This window comes from Cydia pomonella, chromosome 5 (assembly GCF_033807575.1).
Source record: "Cydia pomonella isolate Wapato2018A chromosome 5, ilCydPomo1, whole genome shotgun sequence".
NCBI lineage: Eukaryota > Metazoa > Arthropoda > Insecta > Lepidoptera > Tortricidae > Cydia > Cydia pomonella.
The window spans coordinates 10,724,656-10,739,408 of NC_084707.1; the positions used below are offsets into that span (position 1 = coordinate 10,724,656).

The window sequence follows — 14,753 nt, forward strand, 5'->3', positions numbered from 1 at the left end:
CGTTAAAATACCTAGAATACTTGAAAAATAACAAATCATAGACAACGCACTTCACTCCATCAATAACGCCTAGGTTCTTAGCTAATATTCTAAGCGCTACTCTGGAGAGATTTGGAACTATTATATACAGCTGACAGCTGCACACTTGCAACATTTCTACCATAAGAGATTTCACTCCTTTTAGTTCCACACTCCATACATTGCTGCTTTAATTTGACTAGCCAGATTTGGCATGCGTTCAAAACTAGCGATATAGGTAATAAAAACTTTTTCCCAAAAAAAGTAAACCGACTTCAATAAGGATAAAGTAAAATCCTTTTTTAGGGTTCCGTAGTCAACTAGGAACCCTTATAGTTTCGCCATGTCCGTCTGTCTGTCTGTCTGTCTGTCTGTCCGAGGCTTTGCTCCGTGGTCGTTAGTGCTAGAAAGCTGAAATTTGGCATGGATATATAAATCAATAAAGCCGACAACGTCGTACAATAAAATCTAAAAATTTAATTTTTTTTAAGGTACCTCCCCTGCTCGTAAAGTGGGGGTGAAATTTTTTATTTCGCTTCAACCCTAGAGTATGAGGTGTCGTTGGAAAGGTCTGTCAAAACTAATAGGGGTTTTCATGAAACATTTTTTGATAAAATGAATATATTCGGAGATAATCGCTACGAAAAAAAAAAGTGTCCCCCCCCCTCTAACTTTTGAACCATAGGTCCAAAAAATATGAAAAAAATCGTGGAAGTAGAGCTTAAAAAAGACATTAAATGAAAACTATAGCGGACATGATAAGTTTAGCTGTTTTTGAGTTTTCGCAAAAAGATTTCCCTTCATAGTAAAAAGACTTACTTTAATTAGGTACTGATTATGCAAATTTTTAACAATTTACTATACTTTAAGCTCCAGTTTAGCTTATTGTGACGGAAGAGTAACGAGGAACCCTACACTGAGCGTGGCCCAACATGCTCTTGGCCGGTTTTTAAGTATATGCGTTACCAACTAATATGTTTGAACTCTGTGCCAAGCCAAATTTAGAAGCATACCATGATTTTGGTGCTATTCGATAAAGATGCGGCTATATAAGTATGTACAAAACGTTGGATTGCCTATTACTACGACAGAAATGAACATACTTTCTGTTCAAAAAGGATCGTCCGAGGTGTGTTCTTAGGTACCTACCCTAAGAACACACCTCGGACGAACCTTTTTGCGCAGTCCGTACCTTGTTTGTCGGTATATTAGTATATTACAGTATAATAGCCGTGAAAAGGTAACAAAGAGACAGATAGAATTTATTCCACGTTTATAATACCTATTACTACAATTGTAATGTGATTTATAGACATAAAGCTGATTATTTTTGACCGGTATTATTACTATTTGGCTTGCCGCCGACTTCAAACATATTAGTTGGTAACGCATATTCTCAAAAAAGGATAATAATTTATTTTATCCTTTTTGAAGTCAATTTACTTTTTATTGTAAAAAGTTTTTATTATTCAATTTTTAGTTTTAAGGCATTGTTAAGAGTTCATGAGTGACGCATGACGCATGAATGAAAAACATAATAATGTTTAAGACTAAATTGGATACCTACCTTTAATAAATAACCAGGATTTTCCTCGAGTAAATCTAGCCTCCGCCCCGCCACTGACCCAATCCCTTAACCCTCCGATCACTCAACCTCACAGAACATCAACCCCTGATCACTGAAACCCTTGACCCTGAACCCCAGACCATATAACTTCTAATCCTAACCCCCAATTCCTCAACTTCCAAACCCCGACCACTCATCTCCTACCTCCCGATTCCTCAGTCCCCGACCCATCAACTCACCGCCCCCTCAACCCTCTAACCTCTCAAACCCTGACTCGTCAATCCCAAACCCCTCAACCCCCAACCTCAAACCTCCATCTACCTTCATCACCACCGTCTACCTCACACACCTCTCACACATACCCCTCACCTCTTATTTCCAACACTACCTACATATTTTTACAAAAATCATAATACATACACCCAATTATTAGAGGTACGTTCCATATATCGCCCGTGGTCTTATGAATAAGTAAGTAGCTTTACTACGAGTTTGACACTGACATATTCGCTAGCGTACCTTACTTTCTACCCATCTCGTTCGTACTGGTATCCTATTCGTGTGAGCGAGATGTATAGAAAGTAAGTTACGAACACGTCAGCTAATATGTAGAGTCAAACTCGTGGTAAGGCTACAGTGGCACTACATCAAATTGGTAGTTTTCGAGAGGAAATGCTTCAGTTGAGTTGCTTAAGAATACAGTCAAATCAAAATACATGTGCCTTTACAAATTGAGGAGTTCCCTCAATTCCTCAAGGATTCCATCATCAGATTAGAACCAAAAATATTATGGGACCACCTTGGAGGTAACTCCTTTTAAATAAAATAAAAATTACTCAAATCAGACCACGGGTGTCGGAGTAATCGGTGAACATATTACATTTAAAAAATCATCATCATTATCATCAAAAAATCATCAAGTTGATGGTTTTTGAGAGAAAATGCTGGATTTGCTTAAGAAAATACTCAAATCACCATACACAGAGGCGGGGATCCAGCCCTCAGAAAAGGTTGTGGTCACAGCCACCCGAAAATCGGCCAAGTGAGAGTCGGAGTACGAACTCACTCATGAACAATCATGAACGATCATCTCATCAGCCCATCGATCTCAATAGACCGTGAAAGTGTTACGTCACAAGACTATAAGGGGGTACCTAATGATTCCCCGACCTATTTTTTGTAGATTATCGATTCGCAGACAATGTTTTGCCGAACATAGTTTTGCAGAGGGATTTATTTGTACCTAGGTAGATGTAACTTTTAGTCGACTAACGTTTGGTAGTCTTGGTTCACATACCGTTCAATTACAATTATTGGAAGGATGGCGGGATATTGCTATTTTACCAAGAAAAGTTTAACCAAATTTCATTTCCCAACAATTTTTTTCCAATTGTACTTACATTTTTCAATCAAATTTTTCCTATATACTTATTTGACAGAGTTCAATTCTCGTTTCATTCATTAGACCAAAATGTTTCACTTGGTTTAAAAATGTAAAAAAAAAAATAGTTTATCAAACATATTTACTTAGTCTATTTTTATTTATTTTTTACAACAACATAAAAACGAATTGTTGCCAAAAAAGCGAGCTAGGTTAGAGCTGCGTCACTCGTAATAATGAACTCTTGTTAGAAAAACAGGTTAGGTTAGAACTGCGACCCCCAGAAAGACAAACCATTGCCGGAAAAGCGGGTTAGGTTAGAGCTGCGACCCCCACAAAAGCGAACTGTCGCATAAAAATGCTGTTTGGTTAGGTTAAGTTACTATTTAATTGAAGTTAAAGATAGTTTTTTTTCTATATATAAGAAAAACAGCAAAATATTAAAAATGACTAAATAAAGTACTTATTTATTTGTCAAATGTTAGGTTTGTAATGTTTTGATTTGATTTACGTATATAATATCTTTTATAATTTATATATTACAATATATTTGGCAACTAAATAATTCGAGGAATAAAAATGGTGTCAAAAAGTTTTGAAATACGCAAATGTTTCAAAAAGTTCTGATGCAAAACATTTTTATGCTATGTATTAAGTTGGGAAATGATTATTTGGCGTTTATATTTTTGTCGATAATTTCTTTGGAAAATGAGAATCAAGCCAAAAACTATTGTTAATCTTTTGGGTCTTTTGGTTGGTGTTTTTTTTTTCTTACTTCTTATTTAGCAAAAAACTTGGTACCTAATCCATTTAGCACAGTTGGATTAGGACCAACCTCGAAATCTCTGGAACAGTCATGAAATTTGGTAAGTATATAAATTAAAGGCCCCTTTTTCATGCCCACACCATTTGACATTTGGGGACCTCGAGGATTCGCAGCCATCTTGGAAAATGTGTACCATCCAGGAGAAATTCGCGTTTTACTCAAAATCTACGTTCTTTATGAAAATATGGTGTAAGGCAGCATTAAAGCTTATTAAATTCTATACTAAATAGTCCATCCTTGTGGAAAAAAATCATCTTGCTATAAAAAATACTTGCTAATCCCAGATTTAGCGCTTATACCTTTTCAGGGGACATTGTCTTAATAGGAAACTTGGTAGAATATGAATTCCACTTTTAACTATACATTTGTACATGATCTATCCCACAAAGAAGCTCAGCACCGAAGGAATTAATATATTTTTTTAATTTTTGTAAGTGGCCAGTGTTCATTATGAATATACACGTTTCTCCAAAAAGTTTTTAATCGATTCGTTTTAACGAGCGGGTAAAGAAAATGTATAGTAATGTATTCAATAAAATAAAAAAACCACCCTGTTATACCACAGATAAAATTAAGTAAATACATTCATTTTGTAGCTTATTAAAGAGGCTAGCTTTGGTGAAGAACGCTGGCGTAAAATCAGCGACATCTCCAAGTTTTTCAAGTACTTAAAACAAATGTTTTTTTTTCGTACGCACGTCAAAATCGACTCGCTAGAAAAAAAAAATTGCAGAAAGATCATATTTTTATTTTATTTTATTTATACCAAATTCTATAACCTTTTGGAGCTGATATTTTGCATACTTGCTACTAATATAAAGCCACATCATCAAAAAAATTACAAGCCAAAACTCGCTGGGGGCAGATTCACTTAGCTTATCCAGGCATGGCCTTTGTACTAATATTTATAAATGTTTCAGGTTTCTAAGACTCCTTAAGATAAAAACAATTGCCCCTGTAATGTTAGTAAGTAAATAATTATTATTCTTCTAAATAAGTAGTGGTCAGCTGATATTAACATGCTCGAATTTCTAATTAATACAAAGAATCACTCTACCTATCGTGTTTCGACTAAGGGTTTCTCGGGTAATTGTGACGGTTACCAAACGATTATTCTACGAAAAGTAAATATGCTTATAAATGTTATGCCAAGTTGCCAACAGACTACTCTGCGTAATGAAATTTTGCCAAACAGTCCTCTGCCAAAGCGTCTGCGAAACAAAAATCATTTTACTCGGCGAATCAATAGGGCACCATATTAGGGTTGTGGGCATGCCCATCGTGCCCACATCGGTGGATCCGCCCTTGCATACACGTGCCTTTAAAAAATGAGGAGTTTCCTCAATTCTTCATGGAACCCATCATCAAACCAGAACCAAATTAAAAACTTGGAGATAAATCCTTTCAAACAATAAAATAATTACTCAAATCGGACCACGGGTGTCGGAGTAATCGGTGAACATACATAAAAAAATATAGCCGCAACCGAATACAGGACCTCCTCCTTCTACGAAATTGAAGTTGGTTAAAAACAAGGCCTGTCGACTTCCTTAGAAAGACATGACGCTTTATATAATTGCGCATGTGTGGTCTGATGCTGGGGAAATAGATACCAGTAATTAACATAAAAGTATTTTGCTACAGCAACACTGCTCCCATCTAGCTTTGTCTATACGACTTTGGGAACAAATAAAATTATTTTTATCAAATATTTTGATTTGTCGCACTAAACTACCATATGCAAATTATTATTATTTTATATAAATTACCTATTTCAGTTTGTCTTTGTCTATGTTCATAAAATCTATGGAGGTCAGAGGCACGTCTACCCTCCATAAGGCCTTGCACTTGGGTCTGGCCGGTGAGAACATAGATAAAAGTCTGTAATGTCAATAAAGTCATTGAAGCAAAACTATCAAAGTTTTTATATAAAAAGATTAACTTACGATTTATTTGCTTGCAATATATTTATTGATTAATTTTCAAAATTAAAAATCTACCGCACAGAATCTCCGTGCAGACTCAGTTAAAGTTTAATCTATTGTACTGTAAGAAATATTTTAATCTTTAAATAAAATAAGCGTACTGTTGCCAAATACAAATACATAAATTTTATCTTACCAGCCTCTTAAGTCCCACGGACGCTATATCGCGTCCGAAATTACAATCAAAATTCATCATAGATGTAAAATCTAACACTGTTTTAGCTGGCACTATAGACCCGTGGTAGCAATTCGCCAGGTCGCTCTAATTTCTCCATTTTCACGATATCTACCGACACGTAACTTCAAATATGCCGTAAAATTGCTTTTAAATATAGACGTCAATTGAAATTTCGCGGGAACACAGTTGAATAATGACAGTTCAAAATGGCGGCAGAAAAAAGATAAAAGTTTTTTTATTTATTGGCCAGGCCGCGAATTTTTCAATCAACCCAAGTGTCACAGTTAGTTCAACAAGCCCCGACCGGTATAGAAAATCACTTTTTTCTGCCTATTGTATTGTATGTTTTTCGAACGAATCAAGCTCTTTTGATCCTAATATATAAGAATAAATATGTTTATAATATAACTTGATAATAACTGTTTTGTTACCTTTTATATTGAAATAACTTCAAAATATATAAATCATTATCTCTTAGGACAAATGATGCCTGTGCTTTTGAGTAATATCTAACATAATATTTTTCTATTTGAGAAATTCTAATTTAAAAACCTCACCCCAACAAAAACAAAAAATACATAAAAAAATTCCGTCGCCGGGATTCGATCCCAGAACCACTAGCTAGAACTGAATTACTACTTACCAAAATCCGCCAGGCTAAACCGGTTGTCAATTTTAGTACCGAGATACAAAGAGTGCGGCTCTAGTATAAACGAACAGTACCTGGGCGACCGAACTTTGCTCGGTTATAAGTGTTATAACTATTTATTGTAATATGGTGGTGTATAGGTGATAATCTACATAAACTTAAAAAGTAAATTATTTACAATCGATTTTAACCTTACAGCACTTGTCACAGAGTAACGCCATCTATTGTTGATTTCTCTTATTACATAGGTCATTTTTTTACTAAATTAAACTTGTCTAAAACAATAAAAATTAAAAAATTATATATAAACTTGAACATATAAAAAAAAAACAAAAGTTAGTCACCGGGTGAGATTCGAACCCATAACACTCGTTTAGCAATCCGCGTCTTAACCCGCTGGACCAGACGGACAGTGGCCGGCAACACGAAATTAGCGACCATATTCTGCGTCGAAAGAAAAACGCATGAAAACTCGAAAACACGCGTTTTCCCAAACATAAGACTAATCTAGATAGATTGTATTGTACGGCTCTAACGATTTCGCTGAAATTTGGTATATGGGGGTTTTTGGGGGTATACAATCGATCTAGATTAGTCTAAGGTCTATATTATAAGGTACAAGATTTGAAAGCGACATTTTTTTGTAAGGAGTTGTCGTTCTTCTCCTAGTGAGTATTGTATTCTTTGGTTAAAAATAAGCTATTCAATCAAACTGTCGGTCAAAAGTAAGAATAGTAAGTATGGAGTGTGGAATTAAAAGGAGTGAAATCTCTTATGGTAGAACTGTTGCAAAAGTGTCCAGCTGTCAGCTGTATATAATAGTTCCAAATCTCTCCAAAGTAGCGCTAGAGTAGCTAAGAACCTAGGCGTTATTGATGGAGTGAAGTGCTAAGTCTATGATTTGTTATTTTTTTCAAGTATTCTAGGTATTTTAGTGCCACCTATTTAAGGTTTTTTGATGACACTTTTTGTCCTTTTTGGTATAAAAAACATGGAGATTCCATTCCTTACCTCCACCTTCCATAATAGTAAGTAATGGTTATTTTAATAAACCAAATTCCGTGAGGTAAAAACATATTAAACATATTAAGTATTTTAAGGCAAAAATTGCTCGACATTTTTCACTCCATATTGAGTAGTGTCATCAGGAGCACGCGTTGGCGGACCAACGTAGACTGCGGGTTGGAGACTCGCAGCGGGCGACGTCGGCGTCAGGGGAGGCGGGACATTAGCCTCGTTATCAGCATTATTGTCAAGTGATGGGTTACCCAACAACACTCAGATTCAGCGTCAAATATTTATAGATCAAATTTAGTATTGTGTGGTTGGGTTAGCCACTTCTATTGCACATGCATGTGAACGGATAATCTGGTGCAAATATTTTGCACAGTCTCTTTGTGCGAGCTATCATATACACGCCTGGACTGTTCAAAAGCTCCCTATCTTTGGGCGAACTCAACACCCGTTCTAGCTTCATACGAGGAAGGAAAATCGTACCTATATGCTATATCCGTTTCGATGATACCTAGAATCGGATTGCCGCGTTTTAATCGATGCTTTTGAATAGTTTTCGCGCGACTTATGTTTCCCATTACTAAATTACACTAGTGACGTTAAATTATTTTCACAAAATTTTACACGCTTGGTTCCCTTACAAATCGATGAACTCTTTTCTTCTATCTCGATATAGTTCTGTATATAATACATAACGAATTGTAACGCGTCGAATCTTTCTAAGTGTCATAGGTCATAGGTGGTCATAGGAATATCGAAATTCGAATATTGTCTAAGTGCGTCCCTGTCACTCGAACAGGCCAAAAACATAGAAATTTCGAATTTCTCCGTTCTCGTTCGAATGTCGTTCATACGGTTCATTAACGATGAATGTCTTAAACCGAACAAGTCGGACTCGCTCAACAAGGGTTCCATACGTATGTATTTTTTACAAATGTATAGTTTTCAGATTGTTCCCTGTCCTTGTAGTATAAGACGAGAATTAGGTACTTGTAAAATTTCATAGTTTTAGGTTCACGGATAGTACACTATAAATTTTGATTCACTTGACATTGTCGGAATATACGTTTTTTGCGGCAAAACGGTCGTATCTTTTTTACGTTAACTTAGAAGTTTGATTTATTTACAGAGTCGAGGGACTGAGGGGAATTTTAACTCAATACCTCCATGTGTTCCCGAGATAAAGGGTTTTGACAGACAGATGGAAAACAAAGTGATCCTATAAGGGCTTATTCCTTATTAGGTACGGAACCGTGAACTTACGTTTTGGCACTTGCTTCTACAAACATCAGGCCATTTTCATCAGCAAATTGTTTTGCTTCTTCATATGTTACGTCTCTTTGGCCATCCAAGTCGGACTTGTTGCCGATCAAGAATATCACAGTGCTCGGGTTGGTCAAATTACGCGTGTCCGTTAGCCAGCTGCTCAAATGATTGTAAGTTGACCTGAAAGTAAAATGCAAAAATACGAGGCTAGACAATATGGGTACAGTCAAATGCAAAAATATGTATTGAATATATCGTCTCATAAATATGGTACTACGCTCTTATTATACCGGAATAAGGTGCTATGGGAGTTATGGGACATATTTTTGAGTAAGATGTGTACAACCATATTTTCACACTTGACTGTACTTACACTGTCTAAATTTATTCCGGGTAACAATGGAAATTGTGATTCTTATTTTCAGACCCCGTGCAATGTACCATATACCCTTCGGCCGAGTTTAACGTGATTCCTAACGTTTGATTTTATGTCAAAAAATGTGTACAGTCGCCATCCGATATGTCGGAGCGGCCAAGGTGTTCACAAATACCTGAACAAGCACTTTAACGCCTTGACAATAGAAGCGTGTTCCGATATTTATGAGCGCCTTGACCGTTTCGATATATGTGATGGCGACTGTACGAAAGATAATTAGGTACCTATTGATTTATTATAACAATCACACACGGCGACTTTTTGCAGGGTGCCGTGTGAGACCGTGGCGAGATGAACTTCCCCCTTAGATGGAGACTGGTCGATCAGTACCTACTGGACAAGTGGGAGGAGAGAAGGGACGCCTTTAAAAAAACAGCCGGACACTAGGCCCTCAAGGTGCGGTTGATGAATAACTTTTTCAGTAACAGAAAATAAAGCATGACCAGTAATACATGATCACGCGCCATATTGCGGAATTTCATTGGAACTAAATTTTTCATACTAAACTGAACTGTCACCCTATACATGAGAATAACAGCGCCCTCTTGACAATGATCATATATTTCTGGTCGGGCTTTAAGTACTTTTTGTTTTCATCACTAAAAACGAAACTGGGAACAAGTTGGGACTTTCCCTACGCATACATTTTCAAATAGGGAGATAATATCTAACGTCACTACAGTTTGACCGACATCGACATTATTTGTCAAAACTACTTGTAAAAAATCACAAGTTTTATTTTGCTATTCACAAAGAAATTTTCCGAAATGAAACCTAGTCAAGTTAATTTCTTGTCTTTGTAAGCCCTTATATCTTACACTTCATTGAAATTGTTAAGAGCCATTATAGAGAATGGCTTGAAAAAAGTGCTCATTTAATACTAGGTATGCACACCCACATAGCTTAGACTACACAAATACATATGCAGTTATGCAAGCACACACACATGCTACTGTGAGCTCAATACAGCAAGTGTTTCTGCAAATAGTTGCCACAAGTAATTCTTAATAATGTGGGTCTTTCTTACCTTCTTGTTATATCATACACCATTAGTGCCCCAGCAGCACCTCTATAATAAGAGCGAGTGACAGCTCTGAACCTCTCTTGTCCAGCTGTGTCCCAAATTTGTAATTTTATTTTTTGTCCCGCTACTTCAATTATCCGAGTGCCAAACTCAACACCAATTGTATGAGGACAGTCAGCCATAACTGCAACAAAAGAAAACTCAAACTTTTTTAAAGAGTATATGCCTGCAGTGGGCATAGTTAGGAAGACTAAACGAAATTAACAAAGATATATTTTGTCGACCTGTCAGGCCTAGTGAGTAGTGACCCTGCTTATGAAGCCAATGGTGCCGGGTTTAAATCCTGGTAAGGGCATTTATTTGTGTGATGGCATAGATATTTGTTCCTGAGTCATGGCTGTTTTCTATGTATTTAAGTATTTATAAATATTAATATATTATATATATCATTGTCTGTATACAGACACACACAGAACACAGAACAACTTCCGAGACAAAAACCACATTTCAGGCTAGCATGCACCGGGCCCTAGATAGAGTAGCTTGTGAAGAGTGTCCACAGTCGTCACGTCCCTCAGCCATAAGGATACGACATAGAAGAGAGAAGATATCATTGTCTAAGTACCCACAACACAAGCCTTATTGAGCTTACTGTAGGACTAAGAATGTCCTAAAATATTTTTACATTTATTATTATATTATAAACTTATACCTTTTTGGCAGGAACCAAACAACGTAAGATAATATATTATTAGCACTGTAATCCACTACACTTACATTTTTTCTCTGTGAACTGGTGCAACAGGCATGATTTGCCAACTCCCATATCTCCAATTATTATATATTTGAATATATAAGAATAATTGTACGGTCCTGATGTCATCTTGCTGAAAATAGAAATATTACATCATGATAACCATAACAGAAGAGAAGAAGAAATTATAAATAAGAACAATTTATGGAAACCAGACCTTTGCAAACCAAGGCTTAATAGTTTTTGATACACAAATCAAAAGCAAAAAGAAGACTTTGAATATATGTATTAGCTAGCAGAAGAGACAGAAAAATTAATGGATCTGCTGGTTTCAAGATCAATATCTTAAGAGTCAGTAGCAAGCTCGGCCGAATTTCACCTTCTTATACAAACAGTTTCATTCTCATTTTAAAACTGTGTTGGATTGTAATTGAAATTTGCACATACAATGACATGAGGTATACCTGTAATTTAGTGGATGTGCTACAACGGAAAAAACCGCATACATATCTACATCGACGATTTCTGGTACACAGGTACAGTCAACCAATTTGATTCCTAGGCCACTATAGAACCATGCCATAATGACTTCTACGACAGTGCTTATTGAGTGATGCGTGTCAAGTATCTAGTAGTTAAAGCGACAAGGTTCTATAGTGGCCTAGGATTCAAATTGGTTGACTGTACTTTAAACCAAAACATTTAATATTTCCACTAGTTCCTAAAAATCCCCTCCTTAGGGGGGGGAGTAATTATTATTATTATTTGTATGTCTCTTACAAATTCTCGGGACCATGGGGTCCCGGGTATTTGGAAGGCGTGCGTGGGGCCGAAGCCAACACGTAGAGGCCCCTTGTAATAAGACAATTTACACTAAAAGTAATGTGACACCCAGAGATGTGACTTATTTGAAATACTTGTATTTAAAATGCAAATACAAAATGCAAAATACCTATTTTGTATTTAAATACCTTTTAAAGAAAACTATTTTGTATTTTATTTCAAATAGTTTTTGGGACCTATTTTCTATTTTCAAAATACAAAATACTTTTTAGGGTTCCGTAGCCAAATGGCAAAAAACGGAACCCTTATAGATTCGTCATGTCCGTCTGTCTGTCCGATTCTGTCACAGCCACTTTTTATTAGGTGAAGTAAGTAGGAGTTACAATCTCTTCTGACGTTACAATCCTTGTAACTCTCATTCTTTTATGGCGACCGGTCTGGCCTAGTGGGTAGTGACCCTGCCTATGAAGCCGATGGTCCCGGGTTCAAATCCTGGTAAGGGCATTTATTTGTGTACACAGATATTTATTCCTGAGTCATGGGTGATTTCTGTTTTTTTTTTGTGTATTTATTCACTATGATTTTTTTGAAACAGGGTTTAACACAATAAGCCACTATTGAAAACCTCTAGGGTTTATGTAATAGTTGGCAAGATCGCGCGGACCGATCCGCGTTTGCTTAATACTATTATTACATACTTAGTTATGTTTTCCTGTCGAAGCTGTTATTGTATCTATCGTTTAAATATCGACCTTATGTATATGTACTTAAGTATTTATAAATATTTATCATTGTCTAGTACCCACAACACAAGCCTTAATGAGCTTATTACTGTGGGACTTAGTCAATTTGTGTAATAATGTCCTATAATATTTATTTATTATTTTGACATGGAACTGGTGAATCTGTTTAGTAACGCCGCAAATGACCACAAGCGTAGCGAGAGATTAAAAATGTTGAATCTTAAGCGTTGCAAGGGTTTCAAGGCACGAGAGGTAAACAAACTTTTCTGCCCTGGTGAAACACAAACGAGACGTTTTCACCAACCAACGAGAGGAGCTGTAAAACATTACAAATCTAAATTAATGCTTTTAATAATTGACCGTTAAAAACCATCACTTAAAATAAAAGTCCATTCAATCGGTAAACATGAGGAGACACAAAATTTGTACTCTATAGGACTGATATACACACTATTTTTAAAGAATAAAGAAAGCCTTTCCAACTTGTAAATTCCGAGCAATACTAACTTTTTAATTCAGACTAGGTATTCACTATTTAAGAGTATCTTTTATCGCAAAGTATTTGTATTTTAAAAAAGCATTTTGAAAATACCTATTTTGTATTTAGTATTTTAAATATAAATTTGAAAACTATTTTGTATTTTGCATTTGAAATAGTATATCAAGGAAGTATTTGTATTTTGTATTTAAATACTTTTTATAAAGTATTTTTCACATCTCTGGTGACACCAACCGACGATTATCCCTGTTCACACTATAGCAGTGCACCCACGGACAAGCCCCGGTTAGTGTAGGACTATTGTAAGAAAAAGGTACAAAAAGAAACCAGGCTACTGGGTTGAGTTGCTAGTGGACTGGTAACCGAGACTATGGAGGTGACTATGGCACCTGCCCTGATCATATGTTAAAAAACACGAAAAATGGACAGGTGGTGACTCGCCAACTCACAATATGGATCCCCGAAAACGGCCGCTCGCACAGAGCGACAAGGGGACAACTTGCGTGAGCGGCTCAGAGTGTGGAGAGGTGTGCGCCGCTTTCTACCCAGTGGCTGTCAGCAGCCACTGTGCCAACTCGCGTCTTATGCATATTTCACTTCCACCCTGCGAGCATATAGCTCTGACACCCCACTCTGGACGGCCGGCAAAGGCAAGCCAGAGGTGAGAGTCCTGCGGCCCCTGCTCAATGTTCACTCCAGCCGGCCAATGAAGGCAAGCCGGAGAGAGGGGCCTGACCGACTCTCGGGGGTATGGGACCCAAGGGACGTCACTTCCCATTCAGCTCGCCACAAGCTGCCCTGGGGGCTTATTATTATTATTATTAAATCCTTTATTTCAGGCAAAAACCCATAAAAGTGTTAGTATTACACAACATAACTTACAAGACTATTGTTAGTACATACAGAGATCACAAACACGGACATAACCGGATGAGCATAAAATAATAAAATGTCAATAACTTATCTCTACAGTAATTTAAATTGTCCATTAAACAATATAACATAACAATTACAATTAAGATTAATTAGAATTAAACGCATTAAATTAAATTTTGAAAATTATAAAATGTATAGAATTAAAATTAAATTTCGTTAAATAATAATAATAATTAAAATATGTCACCAATCAAAATTTACAAAAGTAGTGTGAAGGCTGATCCATCTTTTTAATATGGGTGAGTCCCACCTGTCGGCAAACACCTTCAGAAGACTACTAGGGCTCCCCCGCATCCTTTCCCACAGTGCGGCGCAGCGCTTACTCATGTTCGCATGAAAACCATCAACCCCCGCCTCCGTAAACATGCCCGAAGCGCTGCACCTCCGATGAAGCCCCAGCAATGTTCTAAACGCGTTATTATATTGCACACGAAGTGCGCTGTACGTCCTCTGCGCATAATTGACCCAGAGATTGCAGGTGTAAAAGCACTGGCAGTATGCCCGAAAGAGCGTTAGCTTTACTTCTCTAGTACACTGCAAATCTCCGAGCCAACATATTGCAGCGGACGGACAGCGCCCTTCTCTCCCTATCTATATCCATGTTATCAGAGAGGTCTTCAGTGACCCAGTGGCCCAGATACTTAAAATGCTTAACTCGGCTTAAATGAGTGCCACATAGAGCAATTGGTTGCAC

The 14,753-nt window shown here is 36.8% G+C and overlaps 1 protein-coding gene across 1 annotated transcript in view; it reads right to left on the reverse strand.

Annotated features, from left to right (window-relative positions):
• LOC133517700 (ras-related protein Rab-14) overlaps window positions 1-14,753 on the reverse strand; it is a 31,550-nt gene that overhangs the window by 6,988 nt on the left and 9,809 nt on the right. The window contains exons 2-4 of the mRNA XM_061851070.1: window positions 11,122-11,231; window positions 10,348-10,528; window positions 8,882-9,064 (exon numbers count right to left, since the gene is read on the reverse strand). Of these exons, the coding sequence (XP_061707054.1) occupies window positions 8,882-9,064; window positions 10,348-10,528; window positions 11,122-11,227 (470 nt within the window). The 5' untranslated portion in view covers window positions 11,228-11,231. The remainder of the gene's footprint in view (window positions 1-8,881; window positions 9,065-10,347; window positions 10,529-11,121; window positions 11,232-14,753) is intronic.